General features: G+C 41.6%; 1 protein-coding gene across 2 annotated transcripts; it reads left to right on the top strand.

Moving 5' to 3' along the window:
- Positions 1 to 9,243: 9,243 nt before the first annotated feature.
- snx27b (sorting nexin 27b) lies at positions 9,244 to 20,883 on the top strand. 2 transcript variants are annotated; one of them, XM_061080653.1, is made up of 13 exons: positions 9,244 to 9,678; positions 13,775 to 14,006; positions 14,257 to 14,449; positions 14,617 to 14,681; positions 14,774 to 14,878; positions 14,981 to 15,059; positions 15,907 to 16,070; positions 16,167 to 16,256; positions 17,014 to 17,163; positions 17,262 to 17,390; positions 18,061 to 18,120; positions 18,203 to 18,251; positions 18,386 to 20,883. In XM_061080653.1, exons 1-13 carry the CDS (start codon positions 9,338 to 9,340, stop codon positions 18,451 to 18,453), a joined length of 1,725 nt encoding a protein of 574 aa, XP_060936636.1. In that variant the 5' UTR covers positions 9,244 to 9,337; the 3' UTR covers positions 18,454 to 20,883. The 2 variants fall into 2 exon arrangements, with proteins under 2 accessions (XP_060936636.1, XP_060936637.1); XM_061080654.1 differs by having other exon boundaries at positions 18,203 to 18,265.
- Positions 20,884 to 22,162: the final 1,279 nt, after the last annotated feature.

Genomic DNA, 22,162 nt, shown 5'->3' with positions numbered 1-22,162 from the left:
TTCTAAACGTCTTCAATCAGCTTATCTGTTTAAAAAATACATCATACCTCTCCCAAAATGTACAAAGTTACCCAATTTTGAAAAAGGTTGAAAGCAGGAGAAAGAAAATTGCCCTTGGGCTGATGTAAGTTTTAGTTAACAACTGTCAAAAAAAATAAAGAATATAATATAAAAAAAACAAAAAACATCATATTTTAAATTCATGTTATTATGCTCATGTGTATTTTGGCTTTAGATCAGCCATTCCCAAACTTAAGAATGCCGCCGCCCAATTTGAAAACTGTGTGCGGCCCACACACACCTTTAATCACAACTATATGATCCACACACAGGACTAGAATCATACATATTATTAATCTAATAGCAAAAATAATTGTATGTGAACGCAGGCATATGCAGTGCAAATCCAATAACATCCACATTAAAGCGTAAGATTTGCAAAGCAACCAATGCAAAAAAAAAAGAAGTGCAAGTAGGGTATTGTTAAAAATATATTCTTACTGTTTGTATAACAGAGCACAATGAGGATATCCGGGAGAAGACAACCACATCTAAAGCGTAACCATATATACTTAAGGCGTTTAAGCTGGGCCTGCGACAGGTGCTCACTTGAGCCCTTTCTGCGAGTCCTCTGTGCCTAGAACTGGTTTCCCTTTGCTGAGTTATCATAAGGGGCATTGTCTATCATTCCTGCTTCTGATGAAAGGTCAATGTCTAGTGATATTTACAGAATGTTTTAGTGGTTATATTGTGGTCTATTAGTGTTCTTAGGTAGACGCAAGAGGCACTTGTTTATTCTGTTGTGTTGATTCTTTGTTGTCCCTAGAAGTTCAGATGCACTAGTCCAATACTATTTGAACCTCCTCATCTGGGGTTCCAAATTTGTAAAATTATACATAATATGTATATTGTTGCTATAATTTTTCAGTCAGTTGAAATAAATCCTGAAGAGAACAATTTTGGGTTGTTTTGTGTCGGTATAGGACTACTATAAAAATCACTTTGCATTTTTAATTTTGGTGCTTGTACTTTTACTTTTGATACTTAAGTATGTTTCAACACCAGATACTTTTGATACTTGAGTACATTTAATAGGAGATACTTTAAGACTTTTACTCAAGTCATTTTCTGACGGGTGACTTTTACTTTTACCGGAGTCTCTTTCAGGTAAGATATCTGTACTTTTACTCAAGTATGGCTTTCAATTACTTTATACACCACTGATAGAAACTATGACACTATGTTTCACAGGTCATCCACTACAGAAGTTCCCGTAGTCTTTTCCATGCTGCCCCCTTGTGTTTAGGTTTTTCACTCCATGAAAAACACATTTTTCCCTCTGGTTAAATAAAAGGGACATGCGTTCCTCCCAGTTTGTTCTCAAAGGAGGAGAATGGGAATTATGGAATTATAGTAATTTAGCCAGTAGGAAGTGTGAATGAAAGAAAGCAAAAAACCAACTCCTACTAATCTACTCCTGTGTCATATACCACCTGTAGTTCCATGAATAAATAAATATAATTGACTAAATTACAGTGCCATCAATGCAACTTCTCATAGCAGAATAACAACATGTGTAATGGTTGAGTTAGTGTTAGGCCCCTGGTTCTGTGCACGCTGGTTCACTGACACCGGATGAAACTGAGCCTTTATTAACAACATTAGTTTAACCTGCACTTTTCCTGCTGTAACAAGTCAAAAGCATCTGCAGCAAGCTCATTCAGTGGCAGCTGATAGGAACAAACTCAAAGCTGCCATTTCTAAATAAGACAGGGTCGAATAACTGGGTGGAGCATTTTGTTCAGATTTTACAGATGCTAACTTCCCTCCTCCTAATGAAGCCTTACTGGCTTTTAATGGAAAAGAAAAACTATACATATGACTACCATTCCTGCCTCAGCACCTGAAATATTCTAGTGTAATGAAATCAAATGTAAATTCACTTAAATTACAGACAATTATACGTTCTCCCAGACTGATTAAAATGGGCTATAACTTTGTTTTTATAAGGGTCTTAAACACTTGATGTTCAACATCAACTGTGGAACATGATGTTCCACATCGAGAAAGGCAATGGTAAAGACCACCAATACGTTCAGCATGACATGACACGACATGCATTCATTGTCTGTACATCATTACATGCAAATATACCGAGTAGCCTATCAACTCTGGTTTTACAGGTTTGAAAAGAAGCGTTTCTGACAGTAAAACCGTGAAAAACCACAAAAGAGGAAATTCCAGCGATGACATTTAGTCATCCGGGGGCCGGGGAGGGGGGAAGAAAAAGAAAAAATAGAAAATAGAGAGAGAGAGAGAAGGGTTGCAACTTGAACAGGGGGGTGTGTCACTAAAGCTATAAAAGGTTCGTCTCTGTGCACTTCTCTCACTCTTTTCAACTCCTTTGCTCTGCACAAGCTATCCTAGAACTTTGGTAAGTGGAAAATTGTTTTAAAACCCTCTCAAAAATGTATTATTGTTCTTTCTATTGTAGAGATGTTTTTGTTGAAGCAATCTAATTCAATATTTGATTTCTAATATGCAGCATTAGCAATAGAGGCCTGATTGAGCTTCTCGGTGTGGTTTGGGTGTGGACTGTCAATTTTCTGTATTTCAACCTATGAATATATTGAGATTACCATAACAGTTTTCTTTTCAATGCTATTGAGAAATTTGTAATTCAGACGTTTCAGGCCACTGAGGCCACTACACTTACCGTATAGAGTAATTTAAAAGTTAGAACTCTTTTAAAAATCTGTAAAATCTTGAGAAAAAGCCAAATAATCATTTACTGTGCACTGAAACTGATCCATTTATGAACCATAAGAAGTGAACTGGGCAAAAAGATTCCTGATTGTATCTCAACAAACCGAAGAATAAGAGTTCAATCAATGTATTTAAATCAGCAATATTTTCTCATTTCAGCCACCATGCCAGGACTCGCCCATGCTATTTCCATGCTCACGGATACCTTTGAAAAACACGCTGGAAAAGACGGAGACTGCAAAACCTTGAGCAAGAGAGAACTCGGTGAACTGCTCCGTAGTGAGTTTCCTGAGAAAGTAAGTAGAAAAGATGGAATCCAATTGCAACACAGAGCTGAGACTGCCTCTTTGTCCTATTTCTAACGTTTTACAATTTTCTTTCAACCCCTGACTTTCTTTCTGTAGGGCAACAGCAACGCTGTAGTGGAAAGTTTCTTCAGCACGCTGGATAACGACAGGGATGGTACTGTTGACTTCAAAGAGTTTGTCACTTTTGTGACGTCCCTCGCCGTGATGATGAACAAATGAACAAAAGACCTTGGCCACATTTCCCCAGAATGTTCTCGTTGGTTAAGAATAAAAAAACCTGAGTGTTCCGACTTGAACCAGCGGCACAGTCACATTTATAAAACATACATGGCATTATCATATGTTCTGAGGAGAAAAAGTGAATATGTTGTATTACTGAGGAGTGAACAGAACATTCCTGAAATAAATGATGTGACACTTTAAAACTTTTGTTCCGTGTGTGTGTGTCTGTTGTTCTGTTCCCTTAACACAACATATGAAGGTTCCTCATTTAAGGACCCATTTTGTTTCCTATTATTTTCACGACACGACATGCATCCATGTTCATGCTTACATGCAAATACACCGAGCAGCCCACCAACTGGTTTTACTGGTTTGAAAATAGGCGTTTGTGCCTGTGCTTTTATCTCCCTCTCTTCAACTCTTTTGCTCTACACAAGCTAGAATAGCACTTTGGTAAGTGGATATATGTATTAAAATCCATTTTAAAATTGAAGTTCTTAGTATTGTAGAGAAAACATTTTTTGGTCAAGTTTTCTCTTTTCTTTTCTGATTCCCGACTGTACGTTTGCTTTCCTGACATATTGAACATCACTACTCCAGCAGTCACTCCATTATGTTGACAGAAGAGGCGTGCGGCAAGGACTAAACCGTTTGTTTGTAGGGTTGAGACAGGTGGCCTCAGGAAGCCTCCACTATTTTTGGATACAAGTTTTAGTCAATCAATCTATTCATTCAGCCAGTTTTAGCAATTTGTAATAAGTACTTAGAAAATATACATAAAAAATATTAATATTTGGGATTTTTAAATCATTCAGGCTTTTCAAGGGCCCCACTCCCCTTTAGGGCCCTGGGAAGTCTGTTCCACTTTCCCCCCCACTTCTGTGCCTCTGGTTCCCGGTCTCTCTCCTCCTCTCCCCCCTTTGGCTCTTGTCTCCCCTCTCTACCTCCCACCTCTCCTCTCTTCCTCACTTTTCTCTGCTTATCCCTACCGGTCGAGGCAGATGGCAGCCCACACTGAGTCCGGGTCTGCTCGAGGTTTCTTCCAGTTAGTGAGGTCCTTTTTCTCTCCACAGTCGCGAAAGTGCAGTTCATTGTCCGAACTGTTTTCTCTATAAATTTTAAGCACTCGCTTAATATGTTATAATTTGAAGTTTAAAGGGAGAGTTCACCCTAAAATGAAAATTCACTCATTCTCTCCTCACCACAGTGTTGAAGCTAAATCTAATACAATTGAAGAAAACGGCAACCAAATAAAAAAAACAACAACAGAGAAAACATACAATGCTGCCATCCGAGTGTCTGCAAGCCCGACATTCACATTCGAGCTGAAACGGCGTCATGTCCACCAAGTTTTTAATCTAAATGTCCTCTGACATCCTTCTCCTGAGCTGTGTTCACGCATGGATCACTGAGGACATTTAATGAATGACACAGTTTCGAGTCAAATTTGAATGTTGGGGCTTACAGACACTTGGATGACACCACATGAGCCGTACGGAGGCTTTTTATGTTTTCTTTGAAGTTTCGGATACCATTTACCTTATTTGTATTAGATTTGTCTGCAACACAGTTTACCCCTGAAAGTGTTTTGAGGACTCCAACACTTTGCCCACTCCTCCATCGGCCCAGGGGTGAGTAGACAATGAGTGCATTTGACATTTTTGGGTGAACTCTCCCTTTTTAAAATTGTACTGAATTGAATTTCTTTTATTTCAGTTCTTTCATTTCTTTGCCTTGGATTTCGTGCAGCACTTTGTACCCTTGCTTGGATAAGTACAAGACTAGAGAAATAAAATAAGCTACTATAAATGTAGTCTTGTGAATAAACGGTGTGATTTCCCCCCCCACTCCATGAAAAACACATTTTTCCCTCTGGTTAAATAAAGGGGACATGCGTTCCTCCCAGTTTGTTCTCAAAGGAGGAGAATGGGAATTATGGAATTATGGTAATTTAGCCAGCAGGAAGTGTGAATGAAAGACTGCAAAAAAACAACTCCTACTAATCTACTCCTGTGTCAAATACCACCTGTAGTTCCATGAATAAATAAATATAATTGACTAAATTACAGTGCCATCAATGCAACTTCTCATAGCAGAATAACAACATGTGTAATGGTTGAGTTAGTGTTAGGCACCTTGTTCTGTGCACGCTGGCTCACTGACACCAGATGGAACTGAGCCTTTATTAACAACATTAGTTTAACCTGCACTTTTCCTGCTGTAACAAGTCAAAAGCATCTGCAGCAAGCTCATTCAGTGGCAGCTGATAGGAACAAACTCAAAGCTGCCATTTCTAAATAAGACAGGGTCGAATAACTGGGTGGAGCATTTTGTTCAGATTTTACAGATGCTAACTTCCCTCCTCCTAATGAAGCCTTAATGGCTTTTAATGGAAAAGAAAAACTATAAATATGATTACCATTCCTGCCTCAGCACCTGAAATATTCCAGTGTCATGAAATCAAATGTAAATTCACTTAAATTACAGACAATTATACGTTCTCCCACACTGATTAACATGGGTTATAACTGTTTTTATAAGGGTCTTAAACACTTGATGTTCAACATCAACTGTGGAACATGATGTTCCACATCGAGAAAGGCAATGTTAAAGACCACCAATACGTTCAGCATGACATGACACGACATGCATTCATTGTCTGTACATCCTTACATGCAAATATACCGAGTAGCCTATCAACTCTGGTTTTACAGGTTTGAAAAGAGACGTTTCTGACAGTAAAACCGTGAAAAACCACAAAAGAGGAAATTCCAGCGATGACATTTAGTCATCCGGGGGCCGGGGAGGGGGGAAGAAAAAGAAAAAATAGAAAATAGAGAGAGAGAGAGAAGGGTTGCAACTTGAACAGGGGGGTGTGTCACTAAAGCTATAAAAGGTTCGTCTCTGTGCACTTCTCTCACTCTTTTCAACTCCTTTGCTCTGCACAAGTTATCCTAGAACTTTGGTAAGTGGAAAAATGTTTTAAAACCCTTTCAAAAATGTATTATTGTTCTTTCTATTATAGAGATTTTTTTGTTGAAGCAATCTAATTCAATATTTGATTTCTAAAATGCAACATTAGCATTAGAGGCCTGATTGAGCTTCTGGGTGTGGTTTGGGTGTGGACTGTCAATTTTCTGTATTTCAACCTATGAATATATTGAGATTATCATAACAGTTTTCTTTTCAATGCTATTGAGAAATTTGTAATTCAGACGTTTCAGGCCACTGATGTTACTGTATAGAGTAATTTAAAAGTTAGAACTCTTTTAAAAACCTGTAAAATCTTGAGAAAAAGCTAAATAATCATTTACTGTGCAGTGAAACTGATCCATTAATGAACCATAAAAAGTGAACTGGGCAAAAAGATTCCTGATTGTATCTCAACAAACCGAAGAATAAGAGTTCAATCAATGTATTTAAATCAGCAATATTTTCTCATTTCAGCCACCATGCCAGGACTCGCCCATGCTATTTCCATGCTCACGGATACCTTTGAAAAACACGCTGGAAAAGACGGAGACTGCAAAACCTTGAGCAAGAGAGAACTCGGTGAACTGCTCCGTAGTGAGTTTCCTGAGAAAGTAAGTAGAAAAGATGGAATCCAATTGCAACACAGAGCTGAGACTGCCTCTTTGTCCTATTTCTAACGTTTTACAATTTTCTTTCAACCCCTGACTTTCTTTCTGTAGGGCAACAGCAACGCTGTAGTGGAAAGCTTCTTCAGCATGCTGGATAACGACAGGGATGGTGCTGTTGACTTCAAAGAGTTTGTCACTTTTGTGACGTCCCTCGCCGTGATGATGAAAAAATGAACAAAAGACCTTGGCCACATTTCCCCAGAATGTTCTCGTTGGTTAAGAATAAAAAAACCTGAGTGTTCCGACTTGAACCAGCGGCACAGTCACATTTATAAAACATACATGGCATTATCATATGTTCTGAGGAGGAAAAGTGAATATGTTGTATTACTGAGGAGTGACCAGAACATTCCTGAAATAAATGATGTGACACTTTAAAACTTTTGTTCCATGTGTGTGTGTGTCTGTTGTTCTGTTCCCTTAACACAACATATGAAGGTTCCTCATTTAAGGACCCATTTTGTTTCCTATTATTTTAACGACACGACATGCATCCATGTTCATGCTTACATGCAAATACACCGAGCAGCCCACCAACTGGTTTTACTGGTTTGAAAATAGGCGTTTGTGCCTGTGCTTTTATCTCCCTCTCTTCAACTCTTTTGCTCTACACAAGCTAGAATAGCACTTTGGTAAGTGGATATATGTATTAAAATCCATTTTAAAATTGAAGTTCTTAGTATTGTAGAGAAAACATTTTTTGGTCAAGTTTTCTCTGTTCTTTTCTGATTCCCGACTGTACGTTTGCTTTCCTGACATATTGAACTTCACTACTCCAGCAGTCACTCCATTATGTTTACAGAAGAGGCGTGCGGCAAGGACTAAACCATTTGTTTGTAGGGGTGAGACAGGTGGCCTCAGGAAGCCTCCACTATTTTTGGATACAAGTTTTAGTCAATCAATCTATTCATTCAGCCAGTTTTAGCAATTTATATTAAGTAAATAAAATATATATAAATAATATTAATATTTTAGATTTTTTAAATCATTCAGGTTTTTCAAGGGCCCCACTCCCCTTTAGGGCCCTTGGAGGTCTGTTCCACTCCCCCCCCCCACTACTATGCCTCTGGTTCCCGGTCTCTCTCCTCCTCTCCCCCCTTTGGCTCTTGTCTCCCCTCTCTACCTCCCACCTCTCCTCTCTTCCTCACTTTTCTCTGCTTATCCCGACCGGTCGAGGCAGATGGCCGCCCACACTGAGTCGGGGTCTGCTCGAGGTTTCTTCCAGTTAGTGAGGTCCTTTTTCTCTCCACAGTCGGCAAAGTGCAGATCATTGTCCGAACTGTTTTCTCTATACATTTGAAGCACTCGGTTAATAAGTTATAATTTGAAGTTTAAAGGGAGAGTTCACCCTAAAATGAAAATTCACTCAATCTCTCCTCACCACAGTGTTGAAGCTAAATCTAATACAATTGAAGAAAACGGCGACCACATCTTCAAACGTAAAAAATTTTTTTTTAAAAACAACAGAGAAAACATACAATGCTGCTCCTGTGCTGTCATCCAAGTGTCTGCAAGCCCGACATTCAAATTCGAGCTGAAACAGCGTCATGTCCACCAAGTTTTTAATCTAAATTTCCTCTGACATCCTTCTCCGGAGCTGTGTTCACGCATGGATCACTGAGGACATTTAGGCTAAAAACATGGTGTGAATTGCACAGTTTCGAGTCAAATTTGAATGTTGGGGCTTACAGACACTTGGATGACACCACATGAGCCGTACGGAGGCTTTTTATGTTTTATTTGAAGTTTCGGATACCATTTACCTTATTTGTATTAGATTTGTCTGCAACACAGTTTACCACTGAAAGTGTTTTGTGGACTCTAACACTTTGCCCACTCCTCCATCGGCCCAGCGGTGAGTAGACAATGAGTGCATTTGACATTTTTGGGTGAACTCTCCCTTTTTAAAATTGTACTGAATTGAATATCTTTTATTTCAGTTCATTCATTTCTTTGCCTTGGATTTCGTGCAGTACTTTGTACCCTTGCTTGGATAAGTACAAGACTAGAGAAATACAATAAGCTCCTATAAATGTAGTCTTGTGAATAAACGGTGTGATTTCCCCCCCACCCCACTGTGATCCATTTAACAGCTTCGGGACGTGTCTGAAAACAATCCGGTGTTTTACAGAGACTTCATGTGTGGATCTGTGGTCCGGACGGAATCCCGCTGCCTGCAGGAAGTCTCCTCTCCTCGCGAAGAGCAGATCTGACACACATGGAACGCGTCCCGGGGCAGGGGGGGGGGGGGCTCGCCCATCATCGGACTCACTCGGCTTCTTCCGGCGTACCTCGGCCGGGGAGCTAGCCGACTCGATTAGCCCGCTACCGCCAGCTAATGTTTGTGGGGTTTCTCTGATGGTAGCCGGCCGGGGTGGATGATACACACAGCCTAGAAACATGGCGGACGTCGAGGGACAAGAAACGTGTTCGTCGGTCCCTCCGGTGCCTCTCCCTTCCTCCCGGAACGGCTCCGAGTCCGACGGCGGTGACGTTACACCGGGACCCGGCGACGGCGGCGGCCAGCCGGCGAGCACCGTTACCCCGGGCCCGCGGCTGGTCCGGATCGTGAAGTCCGACTCGGGCTACGGCTTCAATGTCCGAGGACAAGTCAGCGAAGGAGGACAACTGCGGAGCATCAACGGGGAACTGTACGCTCCTCTGCAGCATGTCAGTGCCGTTCTCCCGGGAGGAGCCGCGGACAGAGCCGGCATCTCGAAGGGAGACCGGATCCTGGAGGTGTAAGTGGCTGCTACTCTGCTAGCTTAACCGGGATATAGCATAATGTGATGATGATGATGATGAGACTCGTTCCCCTCAGTGTGTATGTCAGTGAAATACATGGAGCATCATTTAGTGTGTGTGTGTGTGTCAGTGAAATACATTGAGCATAATTTACTGTGTGTGTGTGTCAGTGAAATACATTGAGCATCATTTAGTGTGTGTGTGTGTGTGTGTCAGTGGAATACATTGAGCATAATTTACTGTGTGTGTGTGTCTGTGTGTGTGTGTGTGTGTGTGTGTGTGTGTGTGTGTGTGTGTGTGTGTGTGTGTGTGTGTCAGTGAAATACATTGAGCATCATTTACTGTGTGTGTGTGTGTGTGTGTGTGTGTGTGTGTGTGTCAGTGAAATACATTGAGCATCATTTAGTGTGTGTCAGTGAAATACATTGAGCATCATTTACTCTGTGTGTGTGTGTGTGTGTGTGTGTGTGTGTCTGTGTGTGTCAGTGAAATACATTGAGCATCATTTACTGTGTGTGTGTCAGTGAAATACATTGAGCATCATTTACTGTGTGTGTGTATGTGTGTGTGTCAGTGAAATACATTGAGCATCATTTACTGTGTGTGTGTGTCAGTGAAATACATTGAGCATCATTTACTGTGTGCGTGTGTGTGTGTGTGTGTGTGTGTTTGTGTGTGCACCATCACACTGCTCCTCTTAGGGAGCAGAGCAGCCGTTCATCCTCATGAAAGAAGAGTCTGTGAGTGTCACAGGAGAAGAGCAGAAAGGCCGACCCGGGCCTCATTGAGGATTCCTGTCACACTGTCAACCTGCTCCTCTCCTCCACTGCATGCCAAACATCCTCAAGTCATCCCCTTGTGCACAGTCACATCCTCCAGGCCAGATGCAGCGTGAGGCATCTCCACACCACACACTGCATCCAGTGTGGCAGATTGCTTTACTTGCACTAATCAAAAGTCAAATCATTATCATCGGCATCATTTAGTGTCGTGGATCGCTACCACACTTGGTTTGGATGTGACTATCCCTGCTGCATTCTGGATGCTTGTCCTCTTTGCTGCCTTTAGTTTGCATGGAGATGGTTTGCTGATGTATGGCTTCGTTGCTATGGAGAGCCACACGCAGCAAACAGCTCCGGATCAGCACTGGCGCTTCGCTGTGTTTTGTGTGTGTGGAATAAGCTGATGCAGAGAGGGAGGGACACCGTCAGTTCAACTCTGATTGGCTTCACTCACCAAAATCCACCGTCTCATTGGCTGGTGTTTGCACACTGCTTTGTTAATGGATGGTCTCTGGTAACCTGGCAGTTTGTTGACCCCATTATTTCTGTGTGTGCTTGTGGGCGAGCGTCAGGATGTTTGTGTTTGCATTTATTTGCATGTTGTATTCGAAGGGAAGCGTGTCAACCTCTCGATATCAGCCCTCTGTCATCCATTTTCTGGGTCAGTATCCTCCCCAGCCTATCAGCTTCAGTGTACACTCCAGCTGGTCGTGCCTGACTGGCCTCATCTGGAATGTCCCATACTGGGTGTCCCATATGTAACCGGTGGAGTCCAGCATTGTGATGTGATGAAAAGGGCCGGATGGTGAATATCTTGGGAGGCGATCCTTGTTTATTCTAACAGACAGAGTTTAATAGCAAAATCTCTTGTCAATTGTGAACTCCCAGCAAAAAAGGAGCCATTTTAATACATTAAAACTAAGACAATATACCTGACAGAGAGATCCAAATGACAACATCCTCTCACTCTGAGCTGCTACATTCATTAAAACAGAAATATTTTGGTGTACTAAGTTACAACTTAAATCTAGCGAGTAAACCTACAATTTTAAATATAGAGAGGCTAAAATAGAAATATCACAAAGCTCTCCAATTGCTTTCATAAACTTATTTATTTGACCTAGCAAGTAGGTTACATTTCAGGCACAGGCCATTCTTCAGATGACAGATATAAGTACAACACTAAATATGACCACATACTACTACTGTATAATGGTATTGCTACACATACAGTGAATATGACAGTCGCAAACATGGCTAGCTCTTCGTAGGCTGAAGATTTGACTTGTTGACACTGGTGCATGGAGCCTCTCTGCCCTCCTGTCAGGGACAGCATGTACACACACAGTATCTAAGGACACACACAGCGGATTGCCTGCATACAATCTGCAGTGGTACACAGACTCTTCTGCTTTCGTTGCAATCAATACTTCTTTGCACATGTACAACCAACTCCTGCGTCTCATCCTTTCATGCAGAATAGTCTACAGATTAGTTTTGTTCAGCCTCCTGCTTCGCAATAAAGGAATAATATTTGCGTGTAATGATTGACACAATATAAAGTTTGTGCCGTGTATATCATATTTTTTTTGTGTAACCTTTTAGAGTGTGTATGAGCATCTTTTCTTGTGTGTGTGTAATAAGTGCGCTTGGTTGGAGTGCAAAATCAAAAACACTTAACTCACAAGTAGGGGTGTAATGACATAAAACATTAAGGAAGTATTTATTACATTGACTTGCAAAGACAGACAAAACTGACTATGGGATGTATAGGGTAAATGTCTCTTTAAAGCTGTTTATTATGCTCAGTTGTGCTGATGGTGCAAGTGCGAAGGCCACTACATCAAGTGCCAATAATATGGTCATAAAGCTGCTGGAATGAGCGAGCAGCCAAAATGCTTAGTCAGTGTTTTTTGTTGTAAAAGACATTTGCTGTTTCTCCAACTGAACCTGTAAGATGGTTTTATTTGTGCGTCACGTGTTCCCCATTTGTCTTTGTGTATTTCTATCTACGTCATCACCTTTCAGCTCTGCCATGTAAGCCCCAGACTCCGAATTCCTCCTCCGGCTCGATTATATATTCAGGCGTAGCTATTTCTCACCATTGTGTTATTAGGTATTAGAGAGCTTGAGCTTTAGTCCTCTGTCGCCGTGCCAACGTAAGCCATGCTGTGACGTCATGGCCGACATAGCAGACCAGTTGTCACTCACTGCTTCTATCTGAAGCATTTCCTGACCTGAAGGTTTAGTCTCATGATCCTGTGGACAGTTGGATGTCTATGCTTGGGACGGCAACTTCCATAGCATCTTGTTATATATCAGGCACTGCTGGGTAATTACCGCCAGAATGGAAATTAGGTTTAACATGCCTGTGCGTCTGTTTGTTGGTTTGTATGTTTGTTTGTTTGTGAGCAAGATTACACAAAAACTGCTCAAACACACACATGCTGCCTCCAGGACATAGTTCTGCCAGATGTGATCTCGCTGCTTTCCGAATGATCAAAACAACCAGGAACACTAATTTGACAATTTCCACCTCAACACCGTAACCGTCATTACGAAGAGATGGACATGACTTAGCTGTGACAGTAAGATTGTTGGCGTGTTCATATACAAACGGTGAATGCTCTGAGGATCATATGATTGGGATCAGGATTTTCATAAAACCCTTTGCATACCATTACAGCCCTACTAAGCTTTTCGGGTATGCTATGTTAGTTTGTGGTAGTAGACCTGAGACTGAGTTTCGTCTGTCTGAGAAGCTCAAAGTATATTTCTTTGTAGTCGAGGAACAGCGTGTGATGTATTCTTGTGTATGAATATTATTTTATAAAAGATGTTGTGGCTGTTTTGAGTCAAGTTAACTGCAGGTCAGGTTGGTTCAGCGCGGTCATCGACACTGTCATGCCTCTGACACATGGCTTCCAAAGGTCAGCCGCCCTGTGTTGCTCATAAACCAGGTTTAATACCATAAACCAGAGGTCTTACTCCTGAGTGATTTGGAGGACAAGGCCCCAGTCACTCTGCTCATGTTAACTCAAGCTATTTTCAAATGATAGCTTGTTTGCTTTCTTTATTAATTTTTGGGACATTTCAATTTAGAATTGTTTCACTTCTGTTTTTGCATTGATGTTGAAGTATCACAGATAGATTGATGAATTGACTACTACATGAAATTGTACCGTGGAGTATTATGTATTTTTGAATTGATAACTTAAAGGAGATTAAGTTAACTTTTATTAGGTGTATTTCAGTGTATTTATAAAATACTCACCGCCCTAACACCTACGTCTTTGTGTCTGTTTAACAGTAATGGAGTGAATGTAGAGGGATCAACCCACAAGCAGGTGGTGGACCTGATCCGGGCCGGGGAGAGGGAGCTCGTGCTGGCCGTGCTGCCCGTCCCCCCCCAGGAGGCTGACTGCTTGGATCCCGGAGACGACGGTTCAGCTCAGTCCTGCTACGACTACTCCGACAAGCAGGCTGTCCCCATCTCTGTGCCCAGCTACAAGCACACTGAGCTGAACCAGGAAAAGTTTGTGGTGGGTGAATGCATTGATAGATGATAACGAGGATGAATTTGGAAGCATGAATTGATGAAGTCGAGCCTGAGATAGGAGGATTGGTCAGTAAAAAGGTGGTGTAAAAAAAGGAGTGGATTGAAAGAAGACTAATCCAACCCAGTATTGTATTTAATCTTGATTGTGGTAGTAGATCAATTGTCTTTAACTCACCGTCATTGCTTTAATGCATTTTTTTATCAGTTTCTCAACCCCTGCTGTCTCCTTCCAGGTGTTTAATGTGTACATGGCAGGCAGGCAGCTGTGCTCCAAGCGCTACCGAGAGTTTGTGATCCTACACCAAAACCTTAGGCGGGAGTTTGCCAACTTTACATTCCCTAAGCTGCCTGGGAAGTGGCCCTTTTCCCTGTCAGAGCAGCAGCTTGACGCAAGACGCAGAGGCCTGGAGGAGTATTTGGAGAAAGGTGAGGGCGGAAAAGATTTCATTGAGGGATTTGAAAAACGTTAAAATAAAAAGGCTATACGTTTTGGAACGATCTGTGGGAAATGTTGGACATTCATACATTTATGTCGGTGTTTAAACAGAATGAATACACAAGTATTGACCTCATATTATGCTGTTCCTCTGCAGTGTGCTCTGTACGGGTAATTGGAGAAAGTGATATCATGCAGGAGTTCCTGTCTGAATCAGATGAGGTAAGATGGAAAAAGCTATTGGTGTCTGTTTTTAATAGTCCTCCCCTGTCTGTGACTCACTGTGCAGTTTGTTTCTCCCTCTGGTGAACTAGAACTATAACGGCGTGTCGGATGTGGAGTTGAGAATAGCCATGCCCGATAAAACCACGCTGACTGTCAGAGTTCGCAAAAATTCCACCACAGATCAGGTCTATCAGGTAAATAGACCCATATAAACTGTGGCGTTATTCCAGTCATCTAGTGTATGCTCGAATCTGCTGTTCACCCTCTCTCACTCTGTGTCTTCCTCCCTCTGCCAGGCTGTGGTGATGAAACTAGGTGTGGACAGTGTGACAGCCAGCTACTTTGCTCTCTTTGAGGTCATCAATCACACATTCGGTGAGTGAGAGCATTGAACTGAGGCGTAATGTTGGGAGAATGTTTTTTCATCCATGCTGAGGCACAACCTTAAATTTACCCTTCAGTTGTCTCCAACGTCAACAAACGTGGGAGCAGCAGAAGGAAAGTGTTGAGTGTTATGATTCCTCCTATTCAAAATAATCCACTAAATCATCATTGAAGATAAAATTTCATGTGCGTCACTTGATCAAGTCCTCGGGTTCCCAAGGTTTGTGTGGTAAAAAGAAAAAGTCAGACTAAGGCAACTCACTGAATTTATTCTCCATTAACTTTTTGAAATTGTGTAACTACAAATACAGAAGCATGAGAACATCAAGGCAAAAACCAGGGGGAATTTTGATGAGAATAACATTTTTGATGAAAGAAGCCAAACTTTTTTCTTTCTGGCAGAGAAGAACTGAGATTTATGGTTTTTTTACTCCCTCAGTGGTGTGGAGAAGGTCATCCTTGTTTTCTGTTATCAATTTCACATTAGATTATCATAAACATTTGCATTCCTTCCACACCAAAGCCTCGCTCATTTCCAAGTTGGAGCAAAGGCAGCAGCTAGAATTCTCCTAAAAACAAGATGATGAATCACTTCTCTATTTCTTGCCTTTCCATGCTGGTTACCTCTTAATTTCAGGGTTGATTAATGACATGTTTACTTGCATTTAGTGTGTGTGCTATAACTTATATCTCTGACTTTTTAAACTCTCATCTTCAGCCTGTCATATTTGTATAGGACATTCATTTGAGTATTTTCTTGTTCACTTTGCACACTCCACCACGTGAGAAATATATCTCATTCTCTCCCTCCCCTTTCTCTCACCCTGTTCTTCTCCAGTGCGTAAGCTCGCCCCAAACGAGTTCCCCCACAAACTGTATGTACAGAACTATACCTCAGCCATTCCAGGAACCTGTCTCACCCTGCGCAAGTGGCTCTTCACCACGGAAGAAGAGATTCTGCTCAATGAAAACCAGCTTGCTGTCAACTATTTCTTTCACCAGGTATGTGCATTTCTCTTTTGTGGTGTGTGTAGTCTTTGTTGTTGTTGTTGTTGTTGTTGTTTTAGCAGTGTCTCCTCTTTGCTTCCGTCTTTGCAGGCTGTAGATGATGTGAAGAAAGGTTTCATCAAAGCAGAGCAGAAATCCTATCAGCTGCAAAAACTGGCAGAGCAGAAGAAGACGTCCATGGTGAGTCTCTCACATTGACACAAGCCACACAGTACAGCATGTTCCCTATCAACGTATACACACACACCAACACACACACACGCACACACACACACACACACACACACACAGTTACTCGGTATAGGTCACTCTGTACCTGTGATATATGTACACAGTGGAAAAGGTGCAACAAGCCGTCCTCGGGGGCAAAAAATGTGCACAGAGAAAGCGAGTAGATTCTCCTCTGTCTGAAAATATAAATAAACTAGAATGTCACTTTTTAGAGTGCATATCTCTACCAAGACCCCAAAGTCTCTTTGAGCTCAATCAAGCTGCTCTAATTGCACACAGTGAAAATGGAAATCTGTTCACCGACTAGAGCCACATTACTGTGTTTTCTCTGAGAATGGCAACGGCTACGTCATGACTGTAAAGACCCAATCAGCTTGTGTATCCACAGCAGGGTGAATGCATTTTGGATGCAAATGTAGTAGTGTGGCTGTAGCCAGTAGTTTTTGTATAATCCTGCCTACAAACAAACAAAGGTCAGGGCCGAAAACATAACCTTACCAGCAGAGGTACTTACCCTCAAGATGAAACCTTCTCCAGTTTAGTCACACAGAATTTGTACAGCACCTGACCATACCCTGATTTCTGGCTTTAAAGATTAGTTACAGTTTGACATCAATAAGTGCACCCTGCATCTGAACTACATGTTGTGATAAACAGTGAAAACAATGTCTTGCATCATGTCTTGTCTGTCCTCTGCCTCTCTCAGTATCTGAGTTTGCTGCGGGGTTGTGAGGGCTACAATGAGATCCTGTTCCCCCACTGTTCCTGCGACTCCCGGCGCAAAGGCCACGTCATCACAGCCATCAGCATTCACCACTTCAAGCTGCACGCCTGCACCGAGGAAGGGACACTCGAGGCAAGGGCAACTGTTTATCAGCGTGTTTGACTTAAATAAACATGGCTTTTGTTTTTGTATAAAAGAAGGAGAATCATAAAACCTCAATGTTGTTGCAGAACCAAGTGATTGCATTCGAATGGGGGGAGATGCAGAGGTGGGACACAGATGAAGAGGGAATGGCTTTCTGCTTTGAATATGCACGAGGAGAAAAGAAACCACGCTGGGTCAAGATATTTACTCCTTATGTGAGTATCGCACAATCATTATTATACATGTCATATAGTACACAATGTATTCTAGAGAAACAGGGCTCCTACAGTCAGAAAATAAGACGAAAATATGGCATGGTTTGAACTATAACTATAATCTCTGTTTAAAGTAATATATACAGTTTTATAGAAGAATGAGTTGAATAACCAGTTTTCGGGCTATTCTACTGTTTAATTGCTTGCAATTCATAATAAATGCATTCGTCTCATATACAGTATTTGAATTGTTGCCTCACCGCTGAACGTGCTTTACTTTTAGTGTCTAAGTCAAATATAAATGGTCAAGATAAATTGAGTTAATGATGTAATATCAAGTTTTAATTAAATATTTTGGGGAATATTCTGGTTCACATTCTGCTAATAGACTCCAAGAAGTTGATGATCCCATCCTAAAATTAATGATTTATGGTTTGGTTTTTGTACAGATGAGATAAAACCTTTAGATAAGAATCTGTAGAGAGGCCGGGAGGTGTATTTTTTCATTTGACCTCATAGGTGTCATACAAGCTTAAGAGCAGTAACGATCTTCTCACTCATCCCTCCTCCAAAAAGTGAATAAATGTTGAAGGATTAATTTGAAGTGAAATATAACCGATTTATCTTTTTGAGCCTAAATTCTCTTTTCCTTTCTACTGTGAATGTCCAGTTTAACTACATGCACGAATGCTTCGAGAGAGTCTTCTGTGAGCTGAAGTGGAGGAAGGAGGTAAGGACCATCTACCTGCTCATACAACATCAATCCAAACCTATTTACTCGCGTCCTTTACTCACTGCTCTTGTGTGTCCAGGTGGAAGAGGAGGAGACAGACAAGGACAATAAGAACTGCAGTAAAGATGGTATGTGTGGCAAGGTAAGGCTCTGCCTGCCTCTGTCCAGTCTAAGGTCCAGCGACAGCCTGGCTGAATCGCTCTGTTCTCTCTGAGGTTGAGTGTCTTGCTTTCTGTCGTCCTGATTACTGTTTCTGTTGCAGAATATTTTCCAGCAGCTGAGGCACAGAAGGGATGGGGCCACCTAGGAAGGGAGATCGTTACCTCTTAACCACAACACTGTCGTCACGGACTCGGCTTACTTTCGATCCTCATCCAGCCCCACGCCCGGCAACACTTAGCTATTAACAACACGGTCATCGTTTGAACTCCGTCAACCACAACTTCCCCCCCGATACATGCAAATCAACATCTTCTAATGAACAGAAGCATATAAGGCTGCACACGTTCGAACCAGAAACTCTTGGATCTAGCACATCATAATCATGCAATAAGCAGAGCTCTGTCAAAAAGAAAGGATGCGTCGACAGACTTAAAGCCACAGAGTCGTACAAGCCTTTTTTTTTCCTTATTGGAAGAAACTTGAAGTGGAATGTGATCTGTCCAAGAAGGAGGCGTACCGATTGGACAAGACAGCGGACATGAATAATGAATTCCTGATGGACTAACAAGGGAAAGTGGAAGCTGTTTCTGCTCCAGCAGGGGAACACTGATCAGCAATACCGAGGGTTGACCACAGGGAGACACCACTGACTGTCTTCTTGAGCAATGCTTGCAGGGGGCTCAGCAGAGTGAGGCCCTCCGAATCTTAAGTCACAACTGAATCATGTCACGTGCAAAAAAAATTGATTTGTTCGACGCTTAATCTGCATTTATAAAAGAAACCTGTAAACATTGTAATGTGGCGAACGAGAGAAGGGAGAGAGACTGCAGCCGTGTCACATGACTGTTTCGTCTTTCCAAACGAGGATGCACAGGACAGACGGATGTGATGGTTGGACACATGAACGGGAATACGCTAAACTTTAGACTTCTTTGCACTTTATCAAACAGTATTTACAACCCTCAGACGTAGGAAATGTAACCTGAGAAGGAGGAAGTGGGCATGATACTGGAGGAAGCCAGGTCTTATTTAGTTTACATTCATGTTTGAGTGACACTACGGTGTGATAATGCACTGCATCATCAGATGGTGTGTGCACTGTGCCTCACACTTTTATGTTAGTATAAGTTGTTAAGTCTCCATATGGTCGGTGTGTATTACTCAGAAACATCAGCAGAGGTCCTCCTCCTCCCACCTGCTGGCCGTGATGAGTTTATTCCTGAGAGCTCCCGCAGGATTTATAATAGGCCTGTAAGTCAAATGGCTTTTTTTTCTTCTTTTTTACGCAGCACTATTTATCTCTGTCGCCGGTATGTTCCTGCTCTGTTAAACCACTCGTGCACTCTGGAATCAGGTTAAGTGGGACGAGGATTTCTGGGCAGTGAGAGCATCTTGCACTCTCCATCAACATGATGGAAAAGATCACTGCGCACATTCATTAAAGGGTCTGGAGCGGCCGGTCACTTAACTGCAGAGTAACCATTATACATTTTAGCTTTAAATAAGCCCTTAATGTTGTAATTCTTAAAATAATGTAATAATGATAATAGTTTTGTTATAAGGTTTCATGTAATTATCGGATGATGCAATCCTGACTTAAGTCATTAACTTCAGCGTAAACCTGACACAACATTGGCTCCATGTGCTGTAGATCTTACCTTATCCTGCAGATATCACATGTTCACTTGCTACGAGCATACAAGTGATGAGGCTCAGTGATGTGATCAGAATCGTTCAGATTTTAATCAGGCTATTTCCCAAAAGTATTTTGTATGATTACATGTAAAACTGGAATGGCGCTCACTAGAGCACATACCAACATTCATAATATATTAAATTTCAGTTGCCTAAATATGGCTAATTTCTTTCTCCCCTAAAACTAATTGCATCCTTCCACCAAGTTCCATGCTCATGTGTCCAGCTGTTTTTGCGCAAAGACCAAACTGGCTATGTTAAGAAAATAACTGAAACCAGCTGATTTTATAATTCCTTTTTAAATTAAACTTGCCTTTTAGTGAATTAGTCTGACGTTTGTAAAATGGTAACGTGATAGTTATATGATCACGATATGAAGCCACTGAATGTCACTGAATGATAAAATTGGTTTGCTGCCCGACCAGATCTCCTTGTTTGGCTCGTACTAAGAATTTTAACAGTATTATATTTGATCTGAAAGTAAGTGGCCCTCACTTCAGCTTGATATGAAGATGGTGCTGGTTCTAAAAAGCTGTGCAGGGTGAAAATTAAGCTTCAACAGACCTTGGTGGGTGTGTGTGAGGTCTTCTGACGTGCTCCGATCTGTCCAAGTCTCTTTGGCTCACCTCGCTCTCTTCTCTCTCATTCTGAGTGAAGTCAAGAGTCACATGCATTATTTATATCAGTAAAATAACAGTGTTGAATTCAACATCCCTGTTTTTTAAGTTTTCCACCTGACATGTTTTGGCTTTAGATATGGAAACGCTAAGAAGAGGATAAAGGTTGACGACTTGCAGATTCTTCTGACATGAAATGTAAAGTTTAAGACACAGTGTTTGGTTACGTCGCTTACTGTAATAAATTGTAACATATTCTTTTAATAAACCGATTTATTGATGCAAAGTTTTGGCTATTGGAGTCAACTCATATTTATCCTGTAAAGATGATTTTGACACGTTCTCCCGCCCTCCCTTTGTGTCTGTTTTCTTTCTTCTCCTCTTTGCTGCTAAAATTGTCTCTCTCCCCCCCAGTTCGAACGTCCTTTAATGAGATCTGGGAGACAATTACCCAACAGGCAGTGAAAAGCTTGTTTTGTATTGACCTGCATCGAAAGTGGGCGTCCAGTAATTAATAGGTATTGACTGGTGGTGGTACGGGGTATAATCTGGGGACATTTGAATTTAAAAAAAGGTGAGAGCTCCACCGAGTTGCAAATGATCAGACTTCAGTGTTGATCAGTTTCATACAAACCCTCATTGATTATGGGGACAAGGTGTGTGTGTAGCTTTATACCACAGAAACAAATAAACATTTTATCTTTGAATAAAATTGACAATTAAAAAATTCCAACTTAAATTTCAAAATATTAGGATTGTTGCATAGGCTTGGTCATTGACACGGTTTTCTTCGCCCTGTGTGTGTACATCTGTCAACCTGCACTTGTGGATTTTCAACACTTTTGTGTGACATTGCAAAAACATGCAGTGCAAGAGGACTGTGATATTGTCTGTGGAAACCCTCTGATGGGCTGGAAACCTGTCTGCGATGTTCCTGTGTCTTCTCGCTATGTGCAAACGTGACCCCAGGAACAAGCAAACAAACCTAAAAAATGTTTAGTAGTACATTTTTAATTGAATAAAATCATTTAACTCAGCAGATTAGTTCAGGTATTACTCCCCTCCCTCCTTCTATAAACTTCTATACAGAGCTGACAGTGCTGCAGTTAAAGTGATTGGTGAAATGTGTGTGCAGGAACTAGGAGTCTCGGGAGAATGTGCTGGTCACTGCATTGGATCTGCAGCAGAGTTTGTACTGTACCACTTGATGTGTGAGTGGGTTTGTTTTTTCCGTGTGTGCACATTTATGCGACAACTGCAGCCACGCTTTGCAGTGTCCACTTGACACCGAAGACACACAATCTGTGTCCCAGACTCTCCGGCTCTGTTCGCATGATTTTGTTTTTTTCGCTTCTCCTCTGAATGGAGTCGACGCAGAGCAGGTTGACGAGTCCGAGTCAGGAGGCGGACAGAGTCTCAGATTTATTACCTGTGCTGTATTGCATCTCTCAGCAGCCCCCGGCAGTTTCACAGACAGAGGGCAGCCCGGTATGACTCTGAAATGCACAGTGGATTGCTCCAGTGGTGATCTACCCTAGCACATACTGCACCTACAGTGGAAAAGT

This window comes from Limanda limanda, chromosome 11, assembly GCF_963576545.1.
Source record: "Limanda limanda chromosome 11, fLimLim1.1, whole genome shotgun sequence".
Taxonomy (NCBI): domain Eukaryota; kingdom Metazoa; phylum Chordata; class Actinopteri; order Pleuronectiformes; family Pleuronectidae; genus Limanda; species Limanda limanda.
This window is presented reverse-complemented; position numbering and strand designations above follow the sequence as displayed.